Below are 15,860 nucleotides of genomic sequence, written 5' to 3' on the forward strand. Positions count from 1 at the left end.
AGAATAGAAGAAGAAAAAGTGGTGATGCTCTTCCAGAGGGTTTCATTTCAAGGGATTTGGAGATGAAAATGTTTGTAGAAAATGACACAGCACAGCAGGCAACACAGTAGTAGAAATATGTTGGCTAAATGAAGAGAGTAAAAGTTTAAAAATAAATGCATGACAGGCCTCAGTAGGTAGTAGTGGATCGAGGATACAAAAGTTAAATATACTTGTAGTTTCCACAAAAGGAAGCAAGTGAGACAAGGAGTGAGAACTCACAGTGTTGAAGTTAGGCCTTTCCTACATTGTTTTCTGATTAGTCCAGATGCCATTCATACTCACCACAAATATACAGGAGTGAATAATAAATGTCAAACATTAGCCCAGAAAATTCTTCACACCATTCATACTCTAACTAAAGAGAAATGTGATGCATAATTTACTTCTCAAAAAACTTTTATGCAGGCACGCTTAAAATAATCAAAAGTTTTACAACCTTCATCTTCATCTCCATGAAGAATATTAGAGAATAAAAGGAGTTTCAAAGACTTCTATTGAATGGAAGAGAAGCAACAGTCTCTCCTATGCTGTCACTGATTTCCTGGATTTGATTTATATTCTATCTAGTAAAACAAATCTTTATTCACCATTACGTAGTAGTTATATTATATTCCCACAGGGCTGTGTTCTAGTGAGGGAGACAGATATAAGAAAGACAAGCCACAGCACAGTGTGATGTGGATTATATTAGAACACTTCACAAGTGTGAACCAAGTGTTATAGAGGTCAAGAAGCTTCAAAAGAAATCTTTGAGATCTTCAGCAGAACACTAAAAAGTCACCAAAGATCCATCAATTGTTGGGGCTCCAGTGGTACAAGCAGTTAGCATGCAGTACTTATGACCTGTCAATTGCTGTACACATAATATTGACTTACAATCTTTGAACAGAGAGAACTAACAAAAGCAAACTGAATCTATCAGTGTCAGCACAGCTTGGATAAGACTGTAGCCCATGTATGTCAACATAACTTAGTTGTTTATTCCAGGAAATCTTTGCCCAGAAAAGATAAGATTATAAACAAAACAAAGCAAATAAAAACAAGAACAACCCCTATTTTTTTGTTGTTGCTTGTCGAGGAAATTCCTAAGGTTGAAAACAATTCTTACAGGTGAAGCCCTGCTCACTTGGGCAAACAGCTTGTTTCTTAAACAACAGTTGACTTACCAGGAATCTTCAAGACCCTTGCTTGCTGTGTCCACTAATCCTGAACTATCAACTTTGCTAATCCCAATCATTTCCCTGCCTTGACAGACATACCTTAAACCATTTGAACATAGATCCCAAAGCCCTACCAATAATCTTACTTTCTTGTTCTGACACACAGTTAATCAAATGAAGGTGGTACTTTCTCTTACCACAATAAGTCCTATTATTTAATTGTGCTTTATTAACAGGTCATCTGATATTTGGGAAGTTCAACAAGGATTTTTTAAAAGGCTTGCTCATTTAACTGGTGTGTACTCCTGTACGGTAGAATCATTTTTCTATGTCAGGCCAATTCACCTTCATTAACAGGTCTGTGTTGATAATGTTAATCAACTGGCTTTATCTTAGGTAGGCCTCATTTAAAATACAAGATCTCTTCAAGAAGTTTGCCCTTTCTAACTACAATCCACTACCAGATATCCAATTCATTGCTGTCAGCTACTAGACTATATTTTACATTTGTATAAGCCATCAACTGAGGAACCTGTTAGAAATACAGGTTTCCATGTTTTACTCACAGTGATTCTGATTCAGGGAAATTAGCACAAAGCCCAGGAATCTCCATTTAAAAAAAAATTTCCTAATGCAGGCTGTCTTTAGACCACACTTTGAGACACAATGCTCTCCTCCCCCATACTAGCAAACATAAGTGTGTATTATACACATACACACACTCATATTTAACTACTGCACACATTTACAAAGCAAGTGGGATCATACAATATATAATCAGTCTAAATCATCACATACAGATCTGCATTCTTTTTAATGGCTACATCATATTCCACTATATGTATGTACCATAATTTATCTATTCCTCTAATAATAGACATTTAGATTTGCTGGCTTGTTTTTGCTATTACAAGCAATGCTGCAATGAATACCTTGCATGCTTATGTTTACGTATTTGTGCTACATTTTCAGTAGAATACAGAGAATGGAATATAGAAGAGTAGTAAGATTGCTGTTTCAGAGGGTATGAGGTGCACTTTAAAGTCTGATAGATCCTGTTGAACTGCCCACCAATTCATTTGTACCAATTTACAGTCCTGCTAATCATCTCAGTGACTAATGATTTCCCCATACCAATGTCAATACTAGAATCAATCTTCTTCATCTTTATCAATCTGACAGGAAAAAAAAGAAAGAAATCTTATTTTAATTTGCATTTTACCATGCTTTCACTAACAGAATAACCAGCATTGTTTGACCACTAAAACACAATTATCTCTAATTCTGTAAAATGTATTATGATTTAGTTTTAGAACACTTTGATTTTATCTTACCTTACAACTATCACCTATAAGACAGATGGGGTGAGTGAATTTTAAATACATCTCCATTAGGTAGGATTTAATTAGTACCTTCTTTTACCAAGCGATATAAAAGTGAGAGTCCTAAGATCTGTGTTCAAGGCCTAGTTTTGCCACTCAGCAGCTAGGTGACCTTAGCCAAGTCCTCTACTCTATCGAGAGCTTCAGTTTCCTCTTCTGTAAAATGGGGATTCTATGCACTTTATAGGATGATTTTGAGGATAAGATGATCATTTTAATTACACATATTAGCTGTCACTACTACCACAATAATATAAAGAAAATAATAAAATAACTACAATTGCTTGTAAAAAATCTTTCTTTACAATTATAAAACAGTTATCTTGATATTAACAAAGGTTGTAGGAGGTGAGTCAACTATGTGGACTACTGGAGTTACTGGAAGAGTGCATATTGCATAGGACAAAATACTGCTTACAAAATCACCACTCTGGTTCTCTACAAATACCCTTCTAAGAGTAGTTAAGAACACATTTCCTAAATTACTTAGTTCCTTAGATGAAATGGAATTAACCAAACATATAATCAACTACAAGCCAGGAATATTTTCAAGGGTCTAATAGGTTCTTTTTTCCGTTTTTTTGTTTGTTTGTTTGTTTGCTTGTTTTTTTGAGATACAGTCTCACTCTGTTGCCCAGGCTGGAGTACAGTGGCGTGATCTCAGCTCACTGCAGCCTCCGCCTCCCAGATTCAGGCAATTCTCCTGCCTCAGCCTCCTGAGTAGCTGGGACTACAGGTGCCCGCCACCACACCCGGCTAATTTTTGTATTTTTAGTAGAGATGGGGTTTCGCCATGTTGGTCGGATTGGTCTTGAACTCCCGACTTCAGGTGATTCACCCACCTCAGCCTTCCAAAGTGCTGGCATTATAGGTGTGAGCCACCGCGCCCAGCCATAGGTTCTTTTTTCTAAGTGCATGCTATAATGCAATTCATGTAATGCCACTGAGATTTCCTAAAGCCAACAAACAAAATTCTAAAATTGTACTGTTAAAGAAAACACTGAAGACTTTATCCTTGATTCTTTTCCAAAGCTAACATCAACCTAACTCATGTATTCACTAAATGTCTAGATACCTACCATGCACAAAGTCCTATCTAGGTACTAGGGGCATATGATCTCTGTACTCAAAGATATAGACTCTTTCTTCTTCTTCTTTTTTTTTTTTTTTCTTTTTAAGAGATAAAATCTCGTTATATTGCCCGGGCTGGTCTCAAATTCCCAGGCTCAAGTGAACCTCCAGAGTAGTCGGGACTACTACTCACCACACCTGGCAATAAAGATTCTAAAGTTAGAAGGACAAAGTGATGTTACCTAAATTTGCCTGTGCTTCTGATATGACAAATAATCCACCACTGGTGCATGGCCCATAGAGCTCATCTTCATCTTTGGATGAATACGAGTGGACCTGTCATACTCCTCAGCCCTATGACATATAAAGCACAAAGCCAGGAATGAGGTCATTGTCTTATCACTTACCCCCAAAAGCTCTCAATGGCTCAACTCACCTAAGTCTTCCTCCTTTACTCTCTTCCTTCATATCATAACTTCTGCAAATTTTTATAACAATTTTTTAAATGAGTAAACTGATCTGGAAAAAATATTTTTTTCAGTTTTTATTTCAATAAAACAAGAGGCAACACTTGTGGTATAAAGTACTGCATATGGAGAACATTTACGCAAATATACAAAAATTCAAAAAACTAAACTCCAGTTTATTTCCATAGCCTTAAGAAGGTAGGGAACACATAAAAATATCCAAAGTCAGAGTTTATTCTTTAGGAATGTAAACTCTAGGAATACAATTAGAAACAAATATATTTACTATGAAAAGATTAGTATCACCAAATGATTAGAAATAAAGGTAAGAGGTACACAATAAGCTCCATATAAGAGAAAGCAACAATACGTGAAATAAAATCTTGGGTTTATGGTAAAAACTTCCTATTAAGACACAGGTACTCTAAAACTCTACTATAAAAAAAAACACAAAAACATCTCCCAAAATGTTCACTGTTAGTTTCTTTAGATATGCACAAGTTACAAAGTATAGAAAACAATATATTTACGCTCTCTGATGAAGAATTTAACAATAGTAAACATAAATCTGAATAAGTCAAAGTACTGAGTATAATTTTATTAAGCAACAAATCTAGAAGTATGAATTCATGCTCATTAAAGGACTAGAGAGTTTTAATTTTTCATACAAAGACTGGGAAGACACTATTATACATTAATTTATATCTACAATGCTTAAAGTACCCATCAAATTATTTTTCCTTTTAAGTGGTTTTTAAAAAATATTTTTCAGTTACATTATTCAACATATATATATTTCCTTGATGTGCTTCCCTTTAATATAGATTTATTGTGCCTAGACGCAAATGTTAACTGCCTTATTTTAAATATTTGTTTAAAATTATGTCTCGGACTACATCTGTTCTCCATAATTCAACAGTTTTAACATTTTAGTTTTATTCTTCCAAAATAGGCAAAATCCCTTAAAACTGGGATCATTTTGATCTATTTTGGTTTTAAAAATATATTTCCCTTTAATTCAACTTTTTTTAAAAAAATGAGTAATATTTGCTCAGCAGTTGCTTCACAGTTGAAAAGGGCAATGAAATATTGCTTTTTCAAAACAAACTTCAGTCATCATTTAGATGCTGAGAATTCCAACTCTTCACGTCTAGAGAGCTTGCCTTAAAAATTTCCATAGTGGTATACAAAGGACTCCAGGGTGCTTTCCTGTGGCTTCAGGAAGGGAAGGGAAGACATTTGCACTGGGTACTCTGGGACAGTCCCTTGAAAAGTCTACTTTGTTTCTCTCCCCACTTGGATTCCAAAAAGCTAGTGCTGGCTCCAATGCCACCAGAATACTCCAGGCCGTTGGGTTTTCAAAAGTGAGAGGTTGGGTGATTTCAAGAATCTATAGAGATTTAAAATGTGCAATGGAGCCACAATTTCTGTTCAGATCCTCTGAAATATGGGGTGCAAGACCCCAATTGTGTGTGGAATCCTTCTCATGATAAAAATATTATTCTGGATACTTAGGAGGTCTGTGACCATCAGCATCTTTATAAGAAAGTGACCTACAAAAGCCACCCCAACTTTAAAATTTGAAAGTTGAGTGGGGAGAAAGCAGTATGGATAATAGTCATTGTTACCATAGTTAAGATTATCCAATTTTCATAATTTCTATAAAAACTTTCAATGTGTAATCCTTATTTGAAATAGTATCAAAGGAACTATAAAAGAATTTTGTTAACATAACTCCACTCTCCAGAAAATCAATTAGTGCAAATCATTTGAAGCAAAAAATCAGAACCATTTCACTGAGTAAGCCTTCAGAGATTTTTTAAAAGAATATACAAATGCAAATTTGTTGTGCAGTATATAAAAGGGTGGCACCCCTTTTCATACTTAAAATTTCAGGTATTTGCAGCTCTGATTCCATTTATAGTTAACAAGAAAAATATAAACTGTTACATTTTTTATTGCAAAAATAAGGATCATTAGCAATTTAGAATTCAAATACTTAAGAAGCCATATGTCAATATTATTAAACTAATTAATTAGCTGTCAAAACCAATGAAGATTATAATGACCTAGTGTCTGACACATTTGATCTAGAGCTGTGAGACTACTGGTAGTTCTACATATCATACAAGTAATTTGTTTGCACTCTGATACTTTCTTCTCATAACAATCACTTGGGAACCTTGTTAAGAATGCAAATTCTAATTTAGTAGACCTAGAGTGGCACTGAAATTCTGCATTTTTAACAAGATACCAGATAATGCCAATCCTACTTACTGGTCCTCAGACCACACAGCTAGCAAAGGTCTAGAAGAATACCCAAATGAGGTTCCATTACAGTGGTAGAACATGAAAATCTGATCTCTCAGCTGTGTCAGCTAACATTACCTCAAACTTATTCTACAATGTTTCCTAAGCACCTCAACTTGCTTAAAATGCCTATCTTACAAATTAGTTTTTAATAATACCCACACTATTAATAACTATGCACAGGGGAAATTCATTGGTAAAGAATGACAAACAGACATCTGTAAATTCACAGTGACATTTTACAAATATTTTAAACTGTATACAGGGTTCCCATTAAGTTAATACAATATCAAGTTTCACTGCCTGATTGCCTTACAGTTCTTAACTACAATTTATGGCAACAGATCTTATTCCATTCTGTTACTGGAGCTTAAAAAAAAAAAATCAAATTCATTTATGTCAAAAACCACATTGTAATCAGGGCTAATGAATGAAAACCAGTTCATGCTTTTTGAAGAATTCAGTTTAAACTGGTAGCCAAAGCAATTGCGGTCAAAACTATGTTCAGAGTATAAATGCTTTGGCGGCCTTCAAAGCGTACAAATTTTTCACATATCTGAGCTCTGCATAAGCAGGTACAAGAGGAAAACACTAGCATGCTCTCTTGGTGACCACAGAGAGGGACTATGAAGAAGGAAACCGCTGTGTACTCACAGTGAAAGAGCCAACCGGACAGCTCCTTAGGACTTCCTCAACAGTCAACTGACTCAGCCTCAGCCCTGCTCTCTCTCTGAATGATGACTTAAGTATACTTACTTTACAAGGGAACCCCAACGATAGCCAAAAGGACCACTGCTAGCAAACACCAAACTTTTATTTCCATCTAGAGGTCACATACAGACATCTACAAGTTTGTTTCAACTTCTGCCATATCATCTTTTTTATTTTTAATTTTTAGTTGGGAGGTAACTAAATTGATTATTCTTTTGATATCATACTAAGATATTTTAAATAGGTCTGTTCACAAACAAGAAAGACATTTCTTTTTTTTCATATTTTAAATTTAAGAACACAAACATAAACAACTCTAAATTAGTTAATATATAAATGTCCTTTGTCCATATTTTACTATCTTTATTTTCTTTCATGACATTTTATAGATGAAAAATGCATTTGCATACAAACAATTCCATATTACACAGTGGTATCTTGAGAGCTGTGTTGCAAGATTTACACTGATTTCCAGGAAGTCTTCCAATGACGTATGCTCTGAATTATAGGAGTCCAAACTAACTAGGATTTCTAAAGTCCAGCAGTAGGGTAAATCAGCTTTATGGCCTATTATACCTTAATAATTGAAAGGGATCTTCACCTGCTAAATCCAAACACTTCAAAAAAACACACCTACCAGCAATCTGATTTTTGATATAAAAATGTTTCAGAGATAACAACAGAAATGCCTCTACCCATCCCCTGGAATCATATAATATTCTAGGTACTGGGTTACCAGGCATTTTCCAGTGCTTTGAGCAAATTGTTCTAATCATAAAGATGATCTGCTTACAAATATTTTCATCAGGTGCTTTTCATACACATCATTTTTGTGTTTCCATACGCCTGTTTTTCAGATTGGCTTCCTGACCAGGAGCTGGAGAATTCCTGGAGTTGTGCCTCTGCCCCATCCTCTATAAAACAGTTCCCATACATGGAGACTCCCTTTGACTCTGAAGGTCAAACACACAGCCACCAAAATAGGAGCTATTAAAAACCCAAACCAAAACAAGAAAAACTACCTTATAACCTCACATGAGACATAACCAACTTGATCAGACAACCTGTCAAAATGTATTGTCACTGATAATCTTAGGGCAACAATAACAAATAAGAAGGGGGGAAAAAAAGACTTAAACCAAGGGGAAAAAATCTTAATCTAGAAATAAAAAAAAACATATTTCAACTTACTGCAACCTAGACAATCTTCCCTTCATAAAGTCAGGGGAGCCTTCAGAATTTAAGACATCAGGGCTCCTGTCAGGAACACGGATGAAAGACTCAGGGTACTTTCATAAAGAAGCAAAGTTGTATTTCTGGGTTCACTGGGTTATGGGAGAAAAATACGTTACTAATTAATCTGTGGACAGAGTAATGCTAATACTAGGAGGTCTCTGCTGACCTGATTGATGCTTCATTGGAAGTTCAGTTCTTTCTGAAACATAAATAAGCTTTTCTTCTTGGAGACTACAAGCTGAAAACCTATTGGCATCTGTCCCAGCCCCACAACCAACAGCAGATGACGGGTTATGTGGGACTGTGACACCACTGACTTGTTCAAAGGATTTACTAAATACAGTCGCTGCAGTCTTAGCCAAACCATGGCTACTAGGCTTAGGTAGGGATTGGCTGGTTGTTAAAGTAAGTCTCTTCAAAGAGAGAAGCTCAAGATTCTCACTTTGGGCTCTCTGAGTTTGTTTTCGAGCAAAGTGATCTTTGCAAGATTCCCCTGTAGTTTCTTTTTCTTTTCCTCCAGTTTTGCTTCCTCCTGACCGTCTCTGGTTCTTTCCTATACTTGTCTTGTTACTACAATTGTGACTACTGTTTGATAAACCCGACTGGCTGGTACTAGACGCAGCCCTGGAATAAAATCCCTCGTCAACTTCAGATATCTCCATCAGTTCTTCTTGACCTGTTAATTCTGTATTTCCTAAACAAAGAAATGACAAACATTAATTAACATTAAGTATTTTAAGCAATCTTTTTAAACGATTAATACCAAATCAGTTATACTTTAAATAAATTAAGCTTTAGCATAATTTTATAAAGCAACAGATTACAGAAAATCAAAGGATAAATCAAAACATTATAAAAACGTGAAAAATAGTTCATTGTAATTAAATGACGGTAATTTATAGTGTATTAAACAACAAGCATGCCATAAACCATACCCCATTATGTTTTTAGAAAGAATTCTCCTATTCATGCAAAAGATAAGAAACAATTAGAAATATTATCACACAGTAAAACTAGGGGTGAACTCTCCTTCAGTAGCAAAGCAGTATAAAATCAAAGCTTTTACCAAGGAACTTTTAAAAAATTCGTATTAGAATACTTTAAAGACTTTTTTAGAAGGTTGTACTCTATACTGTAGATTATTTTATCAAATTCAAAAATCTAGACTATAAATATCACAAGCTCAAATATAAAATTCTATACACATTACCCTTCATATCAAAGATGGCAAAAAGACAAAGCTGAAAAAGTAATTTTAGAACTCCAAACATAAGCAGAAAACTATTTTAGAAGGAATTTTCTGCCTCAGTTTTCATAACAATTTACTAAAAGACAATATAGGTATAATCATTCCAAAGAGCATTAAGAGTCATTGAGAAATGTGGTGCATAATTCATGCATTTGGATTAGATTACATGCAAAATTTTTGTGACTGTGCAACTGCTGCTTAACATGCATCAGTGGCCCTTTGCCTTAAGATACCTTGGAGTGCAGCTATAAAGTGCTCTGCTAAAACTGCACTCTGCCAGGTGAGTTTATTCCATCCTCCATCATTTTTCTTACAGATTTTTGCCTCCTGATCTCTGGCAAGCCTTTGCTCTCAGTTCTAGGATCTGTGGCTGTTTCCTGCACACCCTGTATATGCTGAGCATCAATTTCTCCTAGTGTTCTGCCTTTTTCCCCATTCCCGGTTCTCTCTCCGGCCACATTTGTGACACTAATCTCAGGAATGACAAGGATGCCCAATTCAGTAGTATCATTATTGTTGTCAGGTTGCTCTAGAATTGAAGATGATAAGACAAAATGATGGATGAAAACAAAACAAAAATGTGAAATGAGAAAAGCAAAAGACTCAAAACAAAAATTGGATGACTAAATGTTATGAATTAAGCCAAATATTTGCACTGTAGTAATTTCCATAATTTATAATACTCTGATAGCACCAGAGACAATAGGGTCATATTCTTTAATTTTAAATGACAAACAAAGAATTCACAGAGCATCAATTCACGTTCTGCATTTTTTCCACACACACATTTCACATGAAATATGAAAGATAAATTTTCTAATAAATCAAAATAAAATTTGTTTTTAAATTGTTCTTTTTGTGTTCTTTGGGTAATTTTCTAGTGTTTTTAAGATAATATGGTGACCACCTGAATTTATGTCAAGTCTTAGGCAAATGTTCAAGGATCTACAGCCAAAACTTTAGCTTTTGTCAACATTATGAACAAAGCCACATAGAAGTTCCCCTTTGTACTCCTAAAATTCTAGTTTTTTTACTAGGCTACATTGAGACTGACTTAATAAACCATGATATTTGGGAAAATGCTTATTCACATACGATATCATGGTTAGTAATGCCACAGGTATAGTTTTTGTCTCAGATATATATCATCTATTATTAATAGTAAATATTAATGTGGCTGTGATATAGTTAAGCAGTTGATTTATTCAGACTCATACCAATTTCATAAATTTAGTTCATTACTAGACTGGAGAAAAATAAAAATGGATTTGGAAAAACAAATTGGCTGTCAGCCCTTTATCTGAAAACAGCCATTATAAATGAAACAAAGAAACAAAACTCCTAACTAGTTAATACCTGTGGACATTATTTTATTCTGGTCTTAAATAACAAAGGCATAATATTATTTAAAGTTGTCAAGGAGTTATTCATGTAAATGGGAAAAAGTAACATAAGTATATCTAGAAGGTGACAGTAGTGAAACAAAGTTCAAAGCAACATAAGACCACATAAAATAGCATATACTTTTTAAAAACTGTAGACCACAAACCTGCTTACAGGACATCACCTACTATTTTCAAATATTTTTAGTGATAGGATTATCAGACTCCCACTAACGATGCTAAAGGCTGAGAAACAGTAATAGGTAGTAAAAGAACGAAGGCCAGAGCCACATATTCCTGTGGTTCCCTAAGTTAGCTGCACATTGGTATCATCTGTACATCTTTAAAAACTACTGATGCCTGGCTCCAACCCCCAAACATTCTAATTTATAATTAGTGTAAGATATTACCTGGGCATAAGATTTGTAAAAGCCCCAGGTGACTAATGGGTAACAAAGTCTGGGAACCACTGCTCTATTCTGATTTTCAAATTTTAAAAACTTAAGACAAAAGTTGTTACGGGTGCCTTGGATACTCCATACTCAGCAGCAATACGCACTTCTGGGAGCCCCTTCTCAAAGCTTCATGGTGCCTTGCACTGCTGAGCCAACATGCTGGTATAATTATTTCCCCTTAATTAGTGCTTCATAGGCTTTTGACTAAAGGTTCTCTAAAGTTTTTATTTCCTAGATAGGCTGCAGAATGTTGGTGAGGTAGTAGTGCACTGCTGCTTCTGGGTGCTCTCTAATAAAGGTTTAATGCAACTAAAAAGCTCCAACCAAGCCTGTTTCCAAATGCTGACAACTGTCATCCAAGTGAGGGCAAATAAATTCTTATTGAGGTACATGCCAGAGGTCACTGCAACTGAGATAAAATCACCATGGCACTGTGAAGGCCAAGACTTGTTTATTTACATTGTAGAAGCTGTTTCACAAAAGATCTACTGAAGGGATCTTCAGTCCAAAAAAAAAAAAAAATCCAGACATAAAAAAGGCAATGAATATTAAAATTTAACAAAATCTTAAAACTAAGCATAGGTGGCCTCATAGAATACAGAACAATACTTACATTGAATTGCCCTAAGTCACTTTCTTGAGAGTGTCCACATATATTATTCAATTATAATCTCAAAACAATCTATTAGTGAGCCTCTGAAGTAGGCAATTTGATTCCCATTTACAGACAAGGAAACTGAAGTTCAGGAAGAACTACACAACTATTCAGTGGGGGAAGTTAACCAGTAAAATCTTTTAACTTCAAATGTCTATTCTAACATACTATAAATACTAACTCTAACTCTTCAATTCATTGGAGTCCATTTGAGTTAAATATCCTCTGACATCCCACAATTAGGTTTAATTTACTTGTGTAGACTCCTGGCCATTTTATAAAAGCAAATAACTTATTTTGAATGGAGAGCCAGAGAAAATAAAAGTCTGGAAGAAATCCTAGGAAAGTAATTACTCTTGAGTTTAGGTCTGGTTTTTTTTTTTAATTGGGTCAATTTTTTAAAAGATGCCGAAGAAAGCTATTAATTTAAAATGGTGCTTCAGTGGCAGAAATTTAGGATTTTGCATGAAAAACTAGAAAATGACAGGGAGAATATTACATAAAGCACTACTAGGCAACTGAAATGTAATCACATTTATCAGAATAGTGATCAACGTCCGCAGCCCAAAAAGCAATGATATTACATTAAAAAAAAATCATGGAATTAAATGGCAAGTAGAAAAACGAGATAATGTGTTTTCCCACAAACACAAATCTTTGACTAATTAATTGATATTTATTATCACTCAAAAATGGTTAACAATGGCAGATTTTTTAAACTGCTTATTAAATTTATAAGAGCAAGTAATTCTGTACAGAGCTAGAAAGAACAGAAACATAAATCTCAGAAAAATTACAGAATAAAGAAAGATAATTAAGTAATCCAAACAAACATTTGTTACCTAATCCCGCTCTCTATCAGCTCTCCGACTTCTTTCCCTGTATAACTCTGTGACCCGACACTCCCACCCACACTGTCTTACTGCTCTCCTGGCTGCTCTCTTCTCCTGGTGGCTGAATGGCTCACTTCCTTACTTCAAATCTTTTTCACAAATTTCCTTTACAGTGAAGTCTCCCTTGGTCAACCCATCCAAAGTTTTAATAGCCCCCACGTTTCACATACCTTCTTCTTTGTTTCTTCTTCTTAGCACTTAACACTCTCTATCTAATCTACAATTATTTATTTATCTTGTTTACTAGACCTAAGTTCTATGAGGAAGGAGTTTTTAAAATTTTCATCTAGTCACTACTATATATCTAGTACCTGGAAAAGTAGCTTGTATATAGTAGGCACTCAAGAAATCTTTTTTTGATGAATTAAGTGAATATTCTGTTATCAGATTAAATTATTAGAATAAATAAAAGTAAGAAAACATACAGAAGATATGAGAAGGGTAAGCTGTGAATGTGTTGACTGGATAAATGAAATACATATAGCTTATGCTAATAAGAGTTTTTATATGGCAAAGAAAAGCAAAGCCTCTTTGTTTTGGAAAAGTGAAGGAGCCGTCTCTAAGTGTAGGTTTAGCAAGATGCTTAGGTCAAAAAGATCATTTTTAAAATCTATTTTTGCATTATGTTATCCAGAGGATAGCATATATAGCTAAAGAGTAGAACTTAATCCTTTCTTTATGAAAATTATATAGAAGATGCTGCAAGGGAATATAAATGCATAATAAACTAGATTTTGTTTTCCCCAGAACTTAACAATCTATGCAAATGAAGTCATGATTAATCCACACCTTAAAAAAAAAAAAACTTGACTTCAAATAATTCAAAAAGCTCAAAAAAGATTCAAAGAGAAAATTCTCAGGATATATTTTATTTGTGTAACCTCTTATATGCATAAATAGGTAAACTCTCCACATGTAGAAATGAAAGTTAAAGAATACTTTTAATAGACATTTCCAAATTAGTTCTCAAAGGTACTCAAATGATTTCGCCCTAAAAAATTTCTTCCAGCTTTAAGAAAAAAAGTGAAGCAAATTGCAAATAATATTAAAACCAATCATGAAAATTTGTGATTTCTCTCAAATGTCATTTTATAATCCCAAATATCTATTCTATTATGTCACTTACAAAACCACTTTAGCTTTTGCTTTTATTTGTTTTATGGCTGCCCTATTTACTAAACGTGGTAATTTTAATAAAATAATTTATTTATTCATAGAATTTATACATCTCTGTACTCAGATTACTTTGAGTCTAAAGGCATCTGGCTATATGGGGTGCTTACAAACTTATTTGTGAAAATAATAAGCTGAAGCTTTAAAAATATAATTTATTATTTGTCTGCATCACACAATTTTTACATGAATTATGAAAAGTATTTTAACTTAGAATAAACCCCAAAACAAAGTCATACACATTCTTTTACAATTTATGAGATGTAGATATTTTAAATGCCATAAAATACCAGAACAAATATCCTTTAATATAGTCATTTTATGTTTATAATATATTCTGTTCAATGGAGAAAAATGTTATCTATATTCATTAAGCTATTCCTTGCAGTGTTATTTATAATAGCAAAACTCAGAAACAAATTTCTTAACATATTAGAAAAATGATTAAGCAAATGATGGAATATCAACTCAATGTGATATTATGTAGCCATTAAAATAACTGTATTTACTAGGAGAACTAGGGAAAATGTCTGACAATATTAACTAAACAAAAACAAAATACCAAAAACATTTAAATAGAGTACAACCATGAAAACATACATGCATAGAAAAAACTAAAATGAAAATTATTTAAATATTGGAATTATAAGTAAATATCCCCTAACCTAGTTTACTATCATGTTGTTATACTGTTCTTCAACAAAACAAGAAAAGACCAACTTGCTCACCCTGTTATACATTTCTTTATCATTCACTCACTTATTCATGCATTCAACTAAAACTTGTTGAGCACCTGTAATATGTCAGACATTGTTTTAGATGCTGGGGATACAACAGCCAAAAAGACAGATTCTGCCCTCACTATATAATAAGGGAACAGAGATCACAATGTAATATTGGAACTAAGTAAACAAGAGAATTTAAATAGCAGAAAATGCAATAAAAAAAATAAGATGGTAAAGAGTAAGTAGGGTAGTAGGGGATAAAAGTACTTAGATGGGTGGTCTGGGAAAAACTCTTTGAAGAAGAGATGTTTAAGCTGAGGCGTGAATGATGAAAGCCTGCTAGCCACACAACAATCTGGAGTAAGGGCAGTCAAGGTACGTTTCACTATTCACATTTCAGCTCAAATACTCCAAATAACTGGACAATGCCCCTAAGGCAGAACGGCTTAGTATGTTGAAGTGTTAGAATGAAGGAGTCTAATGAACTAGGATGAGAGTGGTCTTAAAGTGAGGTCAAAGCAGTAGTCAAGAGGTCATATCACCAGGGTCACATATGCCATAGTACGAAGTCTGGATTTTATTGTGATTACAGTGGATAGCCATTGACAGCTACATGGAAAAACTATTTGCATACTGTCATACTTTACTAGCCTTTTTTATCAATAGAAGTCACATTCGCATAACAAAAATACTGATCATAAAGTGTATCCTGAGTCAGAAAGAACAGCACTGTGGCAATGCTCAACCTGAGCCAGCATTTACAAGGCAGATTAGAGGAAAGCAAAGCTATCACAGAAACACAGGATGGGACCCCACCACAGTTAAAGGGCTGCACTCTGAGCAAGGACAAAAACAAAGACTCAGATGTCAAAATCTGAGCTCTGAAGCAGTAAGCAGACTGTCTAGGTAAGAAAAGAGCAGCCTGGGGCATACAGAAAAACAGTCTGGA

General features: G+C 34.3%; 1 protein-coding gene across 2 annotated transcripts in view; it reads right to left on the reverse strand.

Annotated features, from left to right (window-relative positions):
* Positions 1–4,186: 4,186 nt before the first annotated feature.
* The window catches only part of FAM126A (family with sequence similarity 126, member A), an 82,758-nt gene continuing 71,084 nt past the window's right edge, over positions 4,187–15,860 (reverse strand). For both annotated transcript variants that reach the window (XM_011973922.1, XM_011973923.1), the window contains one exon: positions 4,187–9,073. In XM_011973922.1, coding sequence (XP_011829312.1) covers positions 8,499–9,073 — 575 coding nt within the window. In that variant the 3' untranslated portion in view covers positions 4,187–8,498. The remainder of the gene's footprint in view (positions 9,074–15,860) is intronic.

This window comes from Mandrillus leucophaeus, unplaced genomic scaffold (genome assembly GCF_000951045.1).
Source record: "Mandrillus leucophaeus isolate KB7577 unplaced genomic scaffold, Mleu.le_1.0 Scaffold140, whole genome shotgun sequence".
Lineage (NCBI taxonomy): Eukaryota > Metazoa > Chordata > Mammalia > Primates > Cercopithecidae > Mandrillus > Mandrillus leucophaeus.